Source organism: Lissotriton vulgaris, chromosome 12 (assembly GCF_964263255.1).
Source record: "Lissotriton vulgaris chromosome 12, aLisVul1.2, whole genome shotgun sequence".
Lineage (NCBI taxonomy): Eukaryota > Metazoa > Chordata > Amphibia > Caudata > Salamandridae > Lissotriton > Lissotriton vulgaris.
Genome location: NC_141700.1, coordinates 699733872 through 699752242, shown reverse-complemented (window position 1 = coordinate 699752242; position 18371 = coordinate 699733872). Strand labels below are relative to the sequence as shown.

Below are 18371 nucleotides of genomic sequence, written 5' to 3'. Positions count from 1 at the left end.
AAGACCCCGTCAGCCAATAGTGGTCCAAAGCAGGGGTGGTTCGATAAGACCTGTATAGTCGCCCTCCGCGATCTAAAGAATGCTTTAGGCACCAAACCACGTGTCAAGGCGGATATACAATACTTCAGGGCCAGTTACAAAACAGCAATTAATAAAAGGAAAAGGGTATTACAGACTGAAGCGTGGGATAAGCTGAAGGAGGCTGCTGCGACCAAAAATAGTAAACTGTATTGGGAAACAATTAATAGCCCGTTTCTCAATAAAGAAAACGTTCCAGAACTGACCTCATATGTGGCATGTAGCGACTGGGTTGATCATTTTTCTAAAATATTCAATCCAGAAGGGTCAACTTCTGAGTCACCACCACCAGATATAACCCCATGGTCGCCCCTTTCGATGGCTATAACACTAGAAGAATGCCACGAAGCAATTTCTTTAAGTAAAGGAGGCAAGGCCCCGGGCCCCGATGGGATCCCGCTGGATTTATCCAAAGATGAAACAGCTTTATGGGCTCCCATTTTGGTGAGGATTTTTAATTGTGCGGCTGAAAGCGAATTTCCATCTACTTGGGGCCAATCGATCATCATTCCTTTACATAAGAAAGGTGACAAATCAGAGGCCTCTAATTATCGTCCAATTTCATTATTGGACGCCTCTGTAAAGGTGATGAGTAGGATTTTGCTCAAGAGGCTAGAAGACTGGGTAACTGATTTTAACATCTTAACTAGAGTCCAATATGGCTTTCGCAAAGGCCTGGGCACATTGGACCAATGTGTAAATCTGGACCTTTTAATTAGTAAATATACTGTGGCTAAAAATGGCAACCTCTTTTTATGTTTTGCTGATTTGAGCAGCGCTTTTGATTTGGTTAACCATAATATTCTCTGGGAGGTTCTGCTTGATGCAGGGGCCCCAAGGGAAATAGTTTATTTTTTAGCTAGACTGTACGAAAAACTTTCATGTAAAGTCCGCTATGGCACCCTTGGTGAATGTACCCCGTTCTTTAGAGTGTCTCGGGGCATACGCCAGGGTTGTGTTTTAGCTCCGCTTTTATTTTCCCTTTTTATTAACGGTGTCGACCGTTCCTTGGCCGACATCCCAGCAGATGCCCCCCTGATTGGTGGTAAACCTGTTCCGCTGTTACTTTATGCGGATGACGCTGTTCTTTTATCTCGAACACAGATGGGCCTCCAGCGCCTAATTGATAATTTTATGCAGTTTATTCAAGCTAGGCGGCTTCGTGTGAACAAAACCAAGACGTATGTAATGTCATGTGGTCAGGCAGCCAAGCAGGTAAAGCATACTTTTTTTCTAGATAAGGAAAAGTTGACCTCTGTTAAGTCCTTTTGTTATCTGGGAATAACATATAATAACAGTGGGTCCTGGAACGCGGAATTTGATGCTGTAAAAATAAAAATGCTACGGTCTACTAGTAGTATTTTTCGTTTTGCCTCTAAACTTGGCTCACGAAGTATTTCAGATATGATGAACATATACAATGTATGTTGTGTCTCCTCTGCTCTGTATGGGGCAGGGGTGTGGGGACACTGCGAGGGTATTTCCCTGCAGAAGGAGGAAAATAAGTTTTTAAGGAGGTTGTTATGTGTTCCCCCTTCTGCCTCCATCCAGCTGATCCATGAAGAAGTCGGGATCGAGTACATTTCTGACTTAGCAGCAGTTCGGCCACTCTTATTGTGGCGTTCTATTTGGGCTAAGCCAGAGACTCGATTCACTCAGGATATTATCCTTGATTGTATAGGTTTGGATCACTCTTCGCGTATATTGTGGTTAAGATACATTCACCGCTGGTATCTCCTTCTTTTTAACATTGATGTGTTCCGTGAGCCTGAAAAGGTTGTTTCCATTTCAAAAAAAGAAATTAAGACAACGTTCCTAAACTTTCGTAAGGCTGAGCGAGATAAAACCGTTGGCAATCTTGTCACTGTGAAATTTTATAAAGATTTAAATCTAGCTCCGGGACTCCAATCCTATCTTGTATATGTGACTCGCCCCTCTCACCAGTATGTTTTAACACGGGTCAGATTGGGCATTGTTCACCACTTGGTTGCTTTTCCAAACACAAAAACCAGTTCAGACATACCCTGTCCGTGTGATAGTATCTCCCGGCAGAGTAGTTGCCATTTCTTACTTTTTTGTAAATTCTTTCAGTTTCTCAGGTTAAAATACCTTAAGCCAATTTTTATCAAATATAACATTCGTACCACACAAACAGCATTGATATTTTTATTTTCATTAGAGAACGAGGAGATTTGTTTCTTCTTGGCTACTTTTATTTTAAAATGTACAGCTGCCAGGAAAAGTATTGTATTATAATAATGTTTACTTACCTGTCTGTACTTATGTTATACAGCTGCCAGGAACTGTTTTATGATGCTATTACCGTTAACACTCCTGTCTGTATATATATGCTTTCATTTTTAAATTTTATATCAATTTCTGTAATTAAGGTATTATTATATTTGTAGAGGTCCACAGTATTGAATGATTATTTAATAATTTTAATGTACAGTTCCCAGGAAAGGCCTATTGAGTAACTCCTACTGATCCCCAGTTTGTCTATGTAAGAATGTTTCGTATTTTATAATAATATGTTGACCTAAAGAGACATGATCACTTACTACTTGCTGCACTTTAGCCCCTTTTTGCCTCTTTAGGAGAGATTATATGGTGATTTTAATATTTTAATTATGTACTATTGCTTGTATGATTTGTATGTACAAATCGAATAAAAGCTTTTGAACTTGAACTTGAATGTTGACTTGGCTTTGAATTTGGTAGGAGGTTTTCTGAGCCCTGCCGGGTAGACGGTGAGCCCCGAGGTTCCTGCTACAGATTGTGTATTCACTTCCCCACTCTCGTTGTATGAGCCTGATTGCCACATTTCATCAAGCTCCTCCATTAAGTCAGCTGTTGTTTGCGAACAAGCTGTATTTCCAACAGTGGTGTCACTGGGTAGTGTAGTTCGTGTGTCTTCCTGTTTATTGAGAACAAAGTATTTTTTCAACTTCAGTTTTCTTGTGCTCTTGAAGACATCCAGTCTGGTGTTGACGTAGTTAAAATCCCTCCTCGAGCAAAATGATAGACCCAGGCTCAGTATTTCCTTTTCCCTCTGACTCAACTCAATATTTGCCAGGTTTACCACAGTCTTATCCAGGTCGATGGGAATTATTTGTTTTTGTTCCAGCCTCCTCTCTTTTTGCGAGTTCCCCCTACGTTTGTTGGCCTTCCTCCGCTCTCTGCGCTTCCGGTTCTTTGAGCGGTGTAGTTCTGTTGTTTTGTCCGAGGCCTTAGCGTTTGCCTTCTGTCCTCCATACATATATATATGCAAACAGGCCTCTCTGACGAGAGGAAGGTGAGCTGCACACAAGACGAGTAGAGAACAACATCCAGTTTAATTGTTTCTCTAACAGCAGCGTTCGCAAGATTGTTTGCCCTGATGCATTTCGGTCCGACTGGACCTTTCTCAAAGGGTGAAGCTGGAAGCATACAAGTGGTTTAGGAGAGACGTGGTACTCCACAGTTGCCGTTTTTAAATGTTTGTCAAATGTTTGCCCCCTGGTGGGCGTCACGGTAGACAGATGCAGGGTACTATGGTACCTGTAGTTTCTCTCCACTGCCGTTGTGTTGCTATTTCTCAGTAGTTGGTGCCTGAGAGTTCCATCACCTGCTTTGTGGTTATATATATGTGCAAAACCACTATAATGGTCCAGTTATGCTATACAACAAAATATATGCCAGGCTGCGCATCGAACCCACTGCAGGTGGCCAGTCCCGGCTTTTGTCTCAGCCCATTTCTGTCATTCAATTATATTTTTCTTTCTATCTCTGCATCACATATCCTCGTTCTTATTTTTAAACTCTGCGAAGTTCTTGAGTCGTAGCCAATTCATTCTTTTTTCACAAAGCGGTAAACAAATCACTACTTAAAATAGTAGCTTGAGTACTCCTGATCTGTTTTTAACATGTGAATCAAGCGCTATTTTCAATTTTTTTTCCCTGGTGTAGTACTTGGGTTTGTCATACGTCTTGGAAACACTGATTCCCACATCTTATTCATCATTAAGAAGTAATATGGTGTTCACACCCCCCAAATCTGTGCCAGAACTACTGATACCATTGTTATATTGGGTCAGATTGTGGTCCACTCACGAACTGGCAACATACAGAGACTGTGTAAAAGATCTGCTAGTTCTTGATAGAGACCAGAGTACCCCATGGTTGTAGAACATCAAAGAAATATTGTGTTCAAAATATTTTATTGAGGTTCTTATCATAAGTAACAATAAACAAGACATACAGAAAACTATAATAAATTCATAGTTCCAAGTGTAAGTACAAGAAATATTGTATAGAATAGGCATGAGTGAGCTATGGACCTCCCTGAATTAATTGCCAAAGGAGATGCAGTAAGAGTAAAACAGTTATATTGGGAGGCAGTCCTGTTGCAAACGTGGGTGGCTCATTAGGACACCAGTTTAACAGGCAGGTTTTTGACCCACAAGTGTGCACCAAGGTTCGACCCATACATGGACAGAATGTATCCATTCCAGTCCAAATGCCTATAAGTGCAATTTAGATGTCGGCTAATACCTCTGAGAACTCACACTTCAAAATGGGCCAATGTATCCCCTCACTCCGATTCTTGCCCAAATTGTCCCAACGTACTGGAATCGCAGACCCATTTAATGTTTTTTGCCCCTGATATAAGAATGTGCAGGAAAAACGGTTGTTAGCTGTATGTAAACTCATGGGAGTGAGGCACCAATGGGAAGCCGTAAGACTCTTTAACCCCTTCGACGCTCATGACGAGCTCAGCTCGTCATGTAAATCGGGTTTTTTTAAATCTCAGCGGGAACACCGCTAGGGCGCATGAGGTTAAGAGTGATACCAGAGGACGTTTAGCCTTTGCAGTCTCCCAGTATTTGTATAGTGCCTGGAATCAAAGGAAGAAGGCACTAGCCAATGGCAAAACATGATAGTTAAATTGACAGAGTTAGCCCAAGTAGGATATTTAGTGCTTCCGTTGGTTTTATTCTTTATCTTTTATCCATTGATTAAACAAACAACCATGAAATGTTTTTATATATATTTATATGACTCTGTCTAGATTGCTATCTGTACATGTCCCCTTATGAAATCACATGAACATTTCCTTGAATGTTAGTTGCATCAGAGGACATGCTCTTATTATAGAGACTGATCGCAAGTGTTCGATCTAAGGCCTAGCAGCAGCTAGTAAGCAGTTCGGTTATCAAGGGTAGCAGTTGGAACCTCATCTTAAGCACTTTATAGCACTTTATAGTAATTACTAAATTGCACCTTAAACTTTTGCCATGCTTGGCCAAACATTTTAAAAACATATTACAATGTCTCTAGATTTAAGATTTTAGATGTGGAGAAGTGTGGCTCACGGTGTAGAGCAGGCAGACCCGGAAGCTGAGGTCAGACCCGGGACCAGGGTTCAATTCCCGACGCAGCAGGGTCTGGAGCTCAAATGTCCACGGACTCGATAATTCTTGCTTCAGTGCCTTCTCTAATCATGGGTTCTCACTCTGCAACTCTGGCCATTAAGCTTAATCTCCACAACGGCCCCCCTGCGGCGGGATGCCTGGCTTTCACCTTGGGGATGCCCTGTAGGGGCTATCTCACAGGGAAAAGCCAGGACGGATTCCCAAGGCAAGCGCCGGGAAACCTCTGGGTAGCTGTGCGCTCAATAATAATAATTGTGGCATGTTTTTATAGTGTGGTAACTAAAACCAGGATGCACTGTATTTTGCACAATTTATTAAGGTATCTATGAGTGCCTTTGTTGTTTTAACCTCCATGTGTTTTATGGGCTGTGCCCAAAATAAACGTTATAAATATATTACTGATACCCGAGGCATCTGTAGGTCTGTTGGGATGGGGAGCGTGGAATATGGACCAGTCCTCTTCTAACGGGCCTATAAGTAAGGCCACAGCTATAGCATTTGAAATTGTTTTTTGAAGAAGGGTAAAGTGTTAAACTGTAGAGATGCAACTGCTTTAATCCACACACATGCACTTACACCGGCACTCTTAAACTCACCTCCCTACCTCCATTCCATCTCAGCCATGGCATGCCTCTCAGGGTCTGTCTCAGAGGGCATGTCCCTAGCTCAGAACCCAATAAGTAAGCTGGAGCTTTTGATACTGGTGAATTGCTGCAGCCTGACCCAATGGCATTTCCCACTCACTACAACAGGGATTGAGGCTAAGCAGAAAAAACACATTTCACAGCAATCATTAAAAAAATGAAGTTCTTTAATTATAAAAAAGGGCAAATAATTTAAAAGGCTTTAAATACATGGGATTCAATATACAAACGCAGTATCTGCTTTCACATAGAAAACATACAGTACAAGAACAAGGTCAGTTCAACTAACCAATGCATGCAAGAAAATAAAGTGCAAGTGTCTCAGTGTGAGTCTAGTTCACTAATTGCAGGGTCACACTCTGCACCGGAAGTACAAAGACTCGCCTCCTGAAGGAGCAGCCAATCCTTGAGGACCAAGGCTGCGACCGCGGGGTGCTTCCAGTATGCAACCCACGATGCATCTCTAGCTCCACCCACAACAACCTTCACCGCTAGCTAATATCACCCTGAACAACGGACTGACCCCTGTTTAACCCGGAAAAACTTCAACCTCTTTTGAAATTGATGTCCTAAGCCACAATATCTCCCACTGGAGAGATCTACCACATATATACAAGGTTAGGTACAGGCAAGTGATACGAAGTGGCAGTAGGACGAAATCTCACAATGTGGAAAATACCACAAATAAATAAGTAACGAAATAAATAAGATCCGTAAAAAATTTATTTGGTTACACCCCGCATAATTCAGAAAGGAAGGAAAGTTCAGTCATGTTCGAGTGCAGCAAGGGGAGTGCCTGGTTCTCCTGTTTTTTATCCATTACATTAAGGTAACTGACTCCCTCTAGGTCATTGAGAACACTGGGCCTTATTTATGAAGACCTTGCGCCGCCGGTACGTCATTTTTAAAATGGGAAAAAGTGACGCACCGGTGGCGCAAGGTCTTCATAAATAAGGCCCACTGTTTCCAGTTCTGCACTTTTCTGTGAGAGCCTAATGCATTCTGGGAGTTGCAGTCTTGTTTTGCCTCCATTGGACTCATTAGGCCAGCACACCTGAAACTTGAAGGTGAAACGTTCAGGACTGGAGGGGGTGTTCGTAAGGACCTGGAGCGAGGTGGTCACCCCATCTTTCTCGTAGTTTGAAGGAATGTTCAGAAAATACCCTGCTTTGGTCAGGTAAACATTTCTCAGAGTGCACAGAAAAACAACACCCACTAACAGAAAGAGCAAGGCCACTGACTTCAGCACCTAAAGAAATAAAAACAGCATGCCGCTCTGTACAGATAGGAAGGAAAGATGTCTCTGCTCAAAGAAAGAGTCAGCTCATCACCCCATCCTCCTTTGCATGTACTGAATGGATAAGAACATTCTATCTGCAGACAGATTAAGAGAACCCTCCTCTGAGTACCAGTGGAACGAGTTAAATATTCTTTCTAACTGGTACCCTGGATCTAAACCTGGCACTTGTGATCTTAAGCACTGCGGTTCATTCATTCTTAAAACTTTCCAAGTTTATATTTAGGTACTATACATTTTAAAACGTGGCACTTGTTAGAGTAACAAACTGTATTGTGTTAAAATGATACCCCTAGAAATTTAAAAAAAAGGATCAGTTGACATATTTTGCCGTACTCTGTCACATGTTGTATGATTTAAAAGATAATTTAATGTCTCGGGTAGGACATTGGATCCAGTGGCCAAACCAGACCCTTGGGTCTGGCTCAGCTCGCCTCAACCTGTGACACTTGTGAGATATGGCCCTTCATTCCTCATCAATAGCTGGGTAAGGAGGGCATCTCGATCAGAGCTCTGAGGTGTGATTTCCACCTAAATGAACACTGTTTTTTTTTTTAAACATTACAATTCTCAAAAATATTCCAGATCTGAAAAATGCCCCCTGTGCATGTCCTCTGTCATCCCAGGCAGGGGATCCACACAAGTCCTGACTTCTCCTCCTTTCTTCAGGTCAATGCCGAGTGGCATCAGTAGAACATGCTCTGCTCCACCTCGCCCTTCTCTGCGGCCTTCATTGGTAGGTGAAGTCCAAGTGCTTGTTCTCTGAGGTGATGCCATCCGCACCCTAACTTCTACCATCATTTCCAGGGTCGACGCTTGAGAAGCTGAAGATAGCGCAGCGGCAACCCATGAGCTTCATCTCACACGCTTTGCACACTTCCTGTCCGGTTGACCCCCGCCAGCAGCAGGTCTGCACCCCTGTGTGTTGTCATTTTCACAAGCTGGGTGCTGGTTTGTTCTCTAGGGTTCAGAGTCTTGTCAACTGAGGCCTTCCAATCCTAAGCTGTTAATGGAAAGTAGATGGTATTAAAACATGGTTTCTTAAATGTGGGTCATATCATAAGTAGCTATCGCAGAAACGCATCCGGGTAGGACGTGAAAGCTGCATCCGGCTTAGTACCATCTGCTAAGGAGTGTGAGAGCATCTTTGTGACTATGTAATATTGGCAGTGGTTTGAATTTATTTGATGCATTTCCATATTTTAAATACTAAAAAGACTTGCTGAGAACCTCTAGATAAGTGCAAAAAAAACATGGCATACAATGTAGACATTCTACAGATACAGATTTGGGTGAATGTGCAAAAGGACCTTGATTAGATGTCAGAGAAGTGCCTCTCACTGGATCTATGAGAAGAAACTGAGTCACACGCTGTGAGTACAAGGAGGAATATTGAATCATGAAGGCGAAGAGCCTGAGTTACGTATTCAATTGATGTAGTGAATGTGATTAGCCTGGATAGGACATTCTCATGAATGTAATGAGAAAACTATTTATGCATTAAAGGATACAAAGGCGTGGACACTGGACTACAATCTTATTAAACATTATGAAGATGGAGAACATTGGGTGTCATGGAGATGAAAAGTATGGGAGAGGATGTTCATTACATCTGATGGAAAAGAGCATCCTGGAATGAGATTTATATTGGATGTTATGAAGGAAGAAGCCTGCAATAGGTGTACTATTGGATGGGGTAACAAAGGTGAACAACTTGGGCTAGTAGTGTCCTTTGATGTTTTGAAAGAGAGAGTGTAGGGTAGGATTTTCATTGGTTGTAATGATGGAGAGAAATGAGAGGTAGGCTTTTATTGGATGTTATGATCCATTTGAGCCTAGAATAGGATTATCATTGAATCTACTCAAGAAAATTAGCTCAGGTTTGAGTTTCCTTTGGATGTTATGATGGGAGGAAAACATAAATAGGGAAACTCAACAGTAGCTACTGCTAGTGTCCATGAAGTGGGGGTGTCTGGACAGGAGTCTCATGTTCATTAGGAATCCTAGGGCAGAAGAGACCATATATTGGGCTTGTGGGGGATGATAGTGACCCCAGTATATCAGGGGTTGTGTTCACAAGAGTTAGATTTCCTCTGCATTCCATTGTTTGCCTTTTATCATTTACCTAACCAAGGGAGCACAGTAAAAATGTATACCCACCTAAACCTAAATGATGAAAAATCTCTGGGAGGATCCCAGAACCCAGAAAAGTCCAGGAAGTAAATCATCCAAACTACTCACAAATGGAATACTGCAGGCCTTACTTCCATTCTATCCTCTCACCTGTGCAGAGGTGTCCACTGTATCCAGGGATGGCCTGAATGGCCTGAATGGCTGAGCGCTGGATGAAGTTGAGGAGGAGCCACCCTCAGACCCTGAGAGACAAGAGAAAAATCAGAAGTGTCCAATTAGCAATGCAGAAGGTCCCGTGGTGGGATTTGTTGACTGCCCGTAAGGGCTTAGGTGGCTCGTCCAATCTACAGAGGGGATTCAGTCAGTCGCATAAAAACCTTCTGAAGGGCATCAAGCAAGTGGTTTTAATACGGAATATCAAGGCTAGGAATATTGAGGTACACTAACATCATGGACAGAATATTGGGCAAAATATTGAAATGTAAGTGTATATTGAAGAAGTATACATATCTGCACCTTGAAGATGTACATGTTGTCAAAGTACATGTATGTGGAGTTCGGCATAGAAAATCTACACTTCTTTACCTTTCAGACAACTACATGGAATACATTTTCCACCTTTAGGACAACAACATTTATTTGGGTATGGATGCATACAACCGCATGTGGTATGTTTTCTAAACAGACAGACATTGGCTTTGCTTAGGTGTAGAAGGACCAACAACAGCGTGTGCCCTGCTTACACCTTGCCATCCTTCTGCCTTGCTGGCACTGTGGCTAGAGGATGGTGCCCACAGCAACTCTGGGTGCACGGGTTACCCACGCTAGGGAAAACAACCAAAATTCACGCTTGAGGGCCAGGAAGGCCTGCCGTTAACCACGTGCAAAATAAAGGGGTGCTCCAGTAACCTCCCACACTCCCGCGAGAAGAGCCAGCACCCATTAAGGACATTTTAGAAAACTTCTTACAACACCACCCAAAAAGGCTACAACATGGTGCCAGATTGCTACAGAGGTCCTCAAAGCCACATTGTTGCTAAGGGAATGGGAGATACACTTGAGCTACCTGTGAGCCTAAGATAAGAAGCAAAAGTGAAGACAGACTTTTACCTGCCCAGTTCGCAGATGGAGTTTTTCTCACCACGATACCCTGGGGGGACTGAGACTCCCACCCATCCTCGTACCATTTCTCCTCAGGGTCTGCCAGGCTGCAAAGAAAAACAGCAATGTCACATGTAGCAGGATTCCAGTGTGAGGTCCATTTTTAGGAATACAAGCAGAACTTGATTTGTAAAATAATGAGTGCTGGTATCTCGGCTCACCAGCACACGGCATTGTGCAACAGGGGCATAACACAGGCCCCTGGAATGTCTGCAGCGCAGATGAGCCTTCAACCTTTGAAGGGGCCCCCAAATACAATAGGGGACCCCCTTTCAGCTCCAGGGTAATGAATATCTGTGAGCTATGGGAGACTCAGGGCACCCTCCGTACCTTAATTTGAGCCAGTGGTTTTGGGTGCTTGACACTGGCACTTAATTGTGAACACCAGCACTCATGACAGTCTGCCACATGGTGGTGCTGTCTGTGTAATTTAAAGATGAGCAGAACAACATCTGATTATTAATTCAATATACATTAGAAACTAACCATTCCTCCACCCAAGCCATTCTTATAGCGTTGGGGGTCTGGAATAGTTTGAATTATCACACTTGTAGCAGTGGTATGGTTAATAGTTGCACAGGCATTGTCATTGGCATCATTGGCAGAGGCAATGGGTGGTTAAAGCTGCAGTGGCCACCTGACAAGGGCTCTGGCACATATTTTATTACAAATTAAGCAATGACGCGCTCTTCACATTCTGTAAGGGGGACACATCATTTTGTGTTATGCCACTGTGGTGCAACTAAATCTCAGTGCCCTGAATAAATGTTATGTAAATGTTTGATGTTTGATGAGAAAAAATAAGTGTCAGTCCTCAAAAATGCCCCCACTGGCAACCAGCGGCTCAAATTAAGCACTAGGTACTAGTCCTTTTGTCCAATGTCACCTGTCCTAATCTCAGAAGAATCCAAGGTAATGCATCCATATTTGCTTCCACGACACCCAATACATTCTCACCAAAGTACTACTCACGTGCATGCAGTGGTTTATGGGTGAGACTGGTTGTATCCACTCTGTGCCCCTCTGCCCATGACAACCCTGGCAGCAGATGTGTCAGGGAAGCCACACATACCTGTGTCGAGAGGTCTTGTGCTTGTATATGTACACGAAGAGGGCGAGGAGGAGGATGATGAGGAGTAGCCCCGCCAGTCCCAGAGGCACACCGATGTACACGCCCAGCCTTGCCACTGTCAAGTGGCATCTGTCACCATAGTACCAGTAGAAGCTCGACTGTTCGCAGCTGTGGATAGAGCAGAGAAGCACTGTCAAGGAAGTGCCAGCAGATGGCGCATGAGCAAGAAAGGACATGTAGCTAGTGGAGAAGTGTGGCTCACTGGTTAGAAGTGGCAGACCCTGAAGCAGAAGTCGGCCCGGGACCAGGGTTCAATTCCCGACGCGGCAGGGTCTTGGGTCAATGTCTGCGGACTCGATAATTCTCGCCTAGGTGCCTACGCTAACCATGGGTCCCACTCTGCAACTCTGGGCAATAGCTTGCTTAATCTCCACAACGGCCCCAGCAGCGCCAGGGATGCCTGGTTTCACCTTGGGGGTGCCCTCTCACAGGGAAAGCCAGGACAGGTTCCCCAGCGGTATACAGCGCCAGGACACCACGTAACGAGGTAACAGTGCGCTTTACAAGTATACATACATTACATTACATTACATTACATTACATTAGTGTTTCACTGCAAAACTAAAGGAATGGAGCGAGCCTTTAATTGCCCACTGGAACAATACAGGGAGATAGTGTGTCACCCAACAGTTATTTTGCTGCTTCTGTCATTGCATCCAGACATATATTACAACAAGCAACATTATACATACAACAAGCCAAAACTATTGGCTTTGCCAATGGTTGTTAGTTGCATAAGATAAATAATAAACAACTATACATTCATTGTATATAATATTGAAAATGCTTCCGTTTTGAAATGATGTGACTGAAAGAACTATTACGAATCTCTTTGAAGCTACATCAAAGGCAGTGAAGAAGCGGTACTGCTGCCAAGTTAAGCTTTTTTACACCCTGAGGGTGAGGGCAGAAACGGAAAGCCCGATAGGGACCTGTCTCAGCAACTGCTTTTTAGAACTGCCGGAGCTGAGCACGAGCAGGACCCGGTCCACTTAAAGCCCTGCTCATGGGGACTTGACCACTGTTTTACATAACTCCATCCCAGCGGTGCAGCTGTGTGAAATGAAGCAGCCTGGGGGCGGTAGACACTACCAACAATATGATGTAACACAACACCACTCAAAACAAGAACCCTCAGGAAGTTGAAGAGTTTAGGGAAACCTTCACAGACCCTAATAGCCTCTGCCTGTTCCCTAAGTGGGATAGAGACACAGCAAGGCACTGTACAGCCAAACCTCCTGCTCCTTGAACCCCAAGGAAGGGTGGGGAACACCAATGACTTGTTACAGTTCCTGCTTCCCACAGCCTAAACACCATGGAAAGGAAGGAGACAACATGAACTTTTCATAGGCCCTGTCTCTCACAAGATGAACCCCCAGAGCAAAACAAAAACTGATTAGGCTGTTCATAGCCCATGAAATCTACTGTAGCGTATGCATAGTGCTTCATGCCACTGATGCGCCACAAGGCACTTCCGGGTGGGTGAGGGAGAGGCTACACTCTTTATGGTGCATTGTTAGACTGTGGGTTGGTAGAGTGGCTGCTGCATGAAGTTCAGACAGCTACACAGCCCACAAGAGCGCCACCCGCAGACACCACCAACTTATCAGGTCCGCCAAGAGGACTGCCATCAAAGACCGCCTAGACAGCAACGCACACAACAGGAAAAAGCTCTTCAGAATCGTGAAAGAACTCTCTAACCCCAGCTCCAACACCAAGGACATTCTCCCATCACAAGACCTGTGCAACTCACTGGCCACCTTCTTTTACAGCAAAATCACCGACATCCACGACAGCTTCAACACTGCCACCCCGCCGCCGAGACCTGCACCTCTGCAACCAGCACCCGCACCAGCCGCCTGACCGCCTGGTCCAACGTCAGCGACGAAGACACCATCAAGACCATGAACTCCATCCACTCCGGATCCCCATCTGACCCATGCCCACACCACATTTTCAACAAAGCCAGCACAGCCATCGCACCCCATCTCCGGAAAACAATCAACATCTCCTTCGAGACAGCAACCTTCCCGGAGAGCTGGAAGCATGCAGAGATCAATGCCCTACTGAAGAAACCCAAGGCGGACCCTAAGGACATCAAGAACTTCCGGCCCATCTCCCTGCTCCCTTTCCCGGCGAAAGTCACGGAGAAGAACGCCAACAGCCAGCTGACCCGCTAACTCGAAGACAACAACATCCTGGACCCTTCCCAATCCGGATTCCACAGCAACCACAGCACCGAGACCGCCCTCATTGCCGCCACCGACGACATCAGGATCCTCATGGACAAAGGAGAAACAGTCGCCCTCATCCTTCTGGACCTATCAGCCGCCTTCAACACAGTTTGCCATCGCACCCTAACAGCACGCCTCCACGACGCCGGCATCCAAGAGAAGGCCCTGACCTGGACCACATCCTACCTCTCCGGCAGATCCCAGAGCGTCCGCCTCCCCCCTTCCGCTTCAAGACCACCGAGGTCATCTGCAGCGTTCCACAGGGATCATCCCTCAGCCCGACACTGTTCAATATCTACATGCACCACTCGCCCACGTCGCCCGACAGCACAGCCTCAACATCATCTCCTACGCCGACGACACACAGCTGATCATCTCCCTCACCGAAGACCCCCGCACCGCCTAGACCAACCTCCACAAAGGAATGAAGGCCGTCGCCGAATGGATGAAGGAGAGAAGACTGAAGGTGAATTCAGACAAGACGAAGGTCCTCATCCTCAGGTCTACCCCCGAAGCCTGGGACGACTCCTGGTGGCCAACATCACTAGGAACACCCCCAGAACCCACCGACCACGCACGCAATCTGGGGGTCATCCTCGACTCTGCCCTCTCCATGACCAAGCAGGTCAACGCCGACTCCGCTTCCTGCTTCAACACCCTCCGAATGCTTCACAGGATCTTCAAGTGGATCCCCTCTGACACGAGAAAAACCGTCACCCAGGCCCTCGTCACTAGCAGACTGGACTACGGGAACGCCCTCTAAGCAGGAACAACAACCAAGCTCCTGAAATGGCTTCAACGCATACAGAACGCCTCGGCACGACTGGTCATCGATGCCCCCCCCCTAGCAACCACATCACACCCCACCTGAGAGACCTGCATTGGCTCCCTGTCAACAAGAGGATAATCTTCAAACTCCTCATCCACGCACACAAAGCCCTACACATCAACGGACCAGCCTACCTTAGCGGTCGACTCAGCTTCTACACCCCCACCTGCAGCCTCTGCTCAGCCAACCTCGCCCTCGCCACAGTTCCACGCATCCAGAAAGCCACCGCCGGCGGCAGATCCTTCTCCTACCTCGCCGCCAAGACCTGGAACACTCTCCCTACCAGCCTGCGTCAGACCCAGGACCTGCTGGCCTTCAGACGACTTCTCAAGACCTGGCTCTTTGAGTAGCAGCAACCCCCACGCCCCCAGCGCCTTGAGACCCTCACGGGTATGTAGAGCGCTCTACAAATGTTTGATTGATTGATTGATGGGTGCTCTCCCCATGTCGTGGCGAGCTTACGACAGAGCTTAAGCATGGGAGTGAAGAAAAAAGTAAGAGAGACCCCTGGCTCCCACTACTTGAATGCTAAACCAGGCAAATACACAGGAAAGCACTTTACACCTCTTACCTCTCTCAGACAGAAATCACCATAACAAAAGAAAGGAGCAGGCAAGGGCTTGCAGTTGTAACCAGTGGTCTAAGTACATAACAATCTGGGAGCTGGGATGTGGGATGAAAAGAAATGGGGAGGGTGATGACAAGTGGGCAGGGTCTCAGCCTGACTCACTCATGGAAATACAACTGGACCAGATGTTTAAGGTTGATTGGGCTTGCATCTGGTGTATCATACATTTATGATCAGGAGATTATGGCTGAGGAAGTCGCAGAAAGACTTTTGATTATCTGGATCCAGCTAAGGCACTTGCTTTCGTCATTGTTGGCGTCCACCCGAAGATTAATACCATCCAAAACAGATTGTCTTCTGGGTGGAATATTTTTGTCTCTGATAGTACCCTCCTGCACTACCAACACTTCAGGTGATTTGAGCCATGAGCTCAACCAACGCTACTGTATGTTTAGCCACGGTTATTCTTGTCAGCCTCCATTTTGAAATAGATGCAATAGTGTGCTGTGAGAGCTTGGTTGGAGCATGGTAAGACTCCAAACATTCTCCCACTTCAGCATCACTGGTCATATCCTGGACCATACTGAAGAGAAGGAACAGCATCCCTTTCCTTGCATAGATCTGTCTCACAGCCTGTGTGTCACATTCATCAAAAGAACTCTTGATCCCAGTTCTACAAGAAAAGGGTCATGGTTTTCAAGGTACTCTCACTACAGAAAAGTCACCCAGGTTCCCTCATTAATGCTCTTGATGCAAAGTTAGATTTTTATTCCAGAGAGCGTAGGGGCTTTGCAAGCATAATGTGTCTGAGAGTGTTTTAATTCATCCTATTTTATAGAACATAAGAAATACAAATGAAGGAGGGTATTGTTTTATTTTTTTGTATATAGCACTTACTATTTCAATGTGGGGCACTGGGCTGCTTGCCTACTTTGGTGTCACACTACACCGTGTAGGGTGTACGTTTGGAAGTGTGTTATCTGTGTTTTGATCTTTTGTGGGAAGTATTTCCATGTCATGTGTGAGGACCAATGAGGTGCAGTTATCGTGTAATGGGCCGCATCACTTTGCAGTATGATGGATGAAGACGTGTGAGATAGAGGGGCGCGTAGCTTATGGCTTTCACTAGGCTGGCAGCTTGGAGCAGTTCTCCAGGTCCTTTATGATATTTCTTATAATCATAGCTGCCAACTTAGCTGGTTACTGCACTGGGTTGTCTATTCTGAGATATTTAGTTTAGGATTTATGGTCTAGACTAAGCAAATGCTTGAGGAAGACATTTCAGCGAGATCTGCTGGGATGGACTTTGGTAATATCATCCCATATCTGATTGTCAATGCGAGAGGTCCAAAGTAGCTGTCGAATAGAGCTTGTTGGGACCTTCTAATGGGGGATTACATTAATGTTTTCCATTGGTCAGCGGTATGTGGCAGATCTCTTCAGCAGTTCCATGCCTGTTCATTTGGCGGTCGGTGCTTTATTGCTGTCGTTGTACAGTACTGGGTGATGGACCCAAAGCAAATGTGTCTTATGTGAGTGAAAGAGTGTCAAGTAGTGTAAGGGAGTTACTATGGAGCCTGTATGAACTACAATCAACTGCCTGACTGCTGAGATCTATGATATTAGTATTAGTGTTAGTATAGGGGGCATATTATGACTTTGGCGGTCCTACAGAAGACAATGCAATGCGCCGTCTGCTGTAGGACTGCCAAAGCAGCGGTGCTGCGGCCGGCCAGATTAGGAGTTAAATCCTTGTCTGTCAGGCGGTGCTGTGGTGGTCTAAGGTGGCGGTATTTAAAATTAGTATTAGTATTAGCATGGACTACATGGGCTATAACTTGTATTGTATTAAAGTTGCATTTTTATAGCTTGTACTACCCCTGATGAAGCATGCCAGGCAGCACACTGCTCTAGGTTTTTTCAGTGGTTATTGATGGTTATTGAGATTAATCTTGTGCGCTTAAGAAAACCATTCCATGCATTTGCTCCAATTTTAAATGGAAGATTAAATTAATAGGAGTTAGTTGTGATTTTTACTTTGAGAGGATTCATGCACATGGTTGGCTGTATTAATAGAGAAGCAATAGTAGGTTTTTAGGTATTGTTGGGTTACAAGGGTATGACTTTTAAAGGTGAGGTTATGAGCTTTTAAATGAGTAATGGGCAATTTGCAGAGATACGCTGGGGTCTATTTACAAAGGTAAACTACACATGATTACATCTACATCTGTATGTTTACTCTTACACTTTTGAGTAGTGTAATTTCTTTGGGATATCCACCATTCCTGTGTTTAAAGTTACTCAAAGGTTTTGACTTACTTACATGTCGTCATCCCTGAATTCAGGGGTGGAACCTAATTTATGAGTGTAAGTTACTACAGCCAAAAAGGAGCAGTAATTTTTCCAGCACCACACATGGCCAACCACCTACTACAACACCCTACCACAGAAAGTAACAGAGGCAGGGACTTAAAATAGAATCCCATCTGGAAAAATGTTTAGTTTAAATAATTTATTTTGACTTTTTTAAATGGATATATAAATTAAATTGATTGTATACAAAATTATATATATTTTAAAAATACATTTTTAATGATAAAATATTTTAACAACCTTTTTATAAATGAAAATAAATTCAACTTTTTGAATAAAAAACAGACAAGAATTTCTTTGAATTCTATACATAAGTTTTTGTTACTTTGTGAAAAAAGAAAATATATTTTAATTTAAATATTAATATTACTTAATTTAATATGTTTATTTCCATTTTAGAACAGTACAATAAAGTAACAACATTAATAACTTAATTTAAATGTAATTAGTATGACTATATAAAATGAAAATAAAATTATTGTCCTGAAAATCAAATCATAAAAAGTAC

The 18371-nt window shown here is 44.2% G+C and overlaps 1 protein-coding gene across 1 annotated transcript in view; it reads right to left on the bottom strand.

The window, feature by feature from the left end:
• Window positions 1-6285: 6285 nt before the first annotated feature.
• The window catches only part of LOC147678029 (uncharacterized), a 79576-nt gene continuing 67490 nt past the window's right edge, over window positions 6286-18371 (bottom strand). Inside the window, exons 9-12 of the mRNA XM_086945929.1 lie at window positions 11800-11967; window positions 10677-10774; window positions 9717-9808; window positions 6286-8436 (exon numbers count right to left, since the gene is read on the bottom strand). Of these exons, the coding sequence (XP_086802055.1) occupies window positions 8401-8436; window positions 9717-9808; window positions 10677-10774; window positions 11800-11967 (394 nt within the window). The 3' untranslated portion in view covers window positions 6286-8400. The remainder of the gene's footprint in view (window positions 8437-9716; window positions 9809-10676; window positions 10775-11799; window positions 11968-18371) is intronic.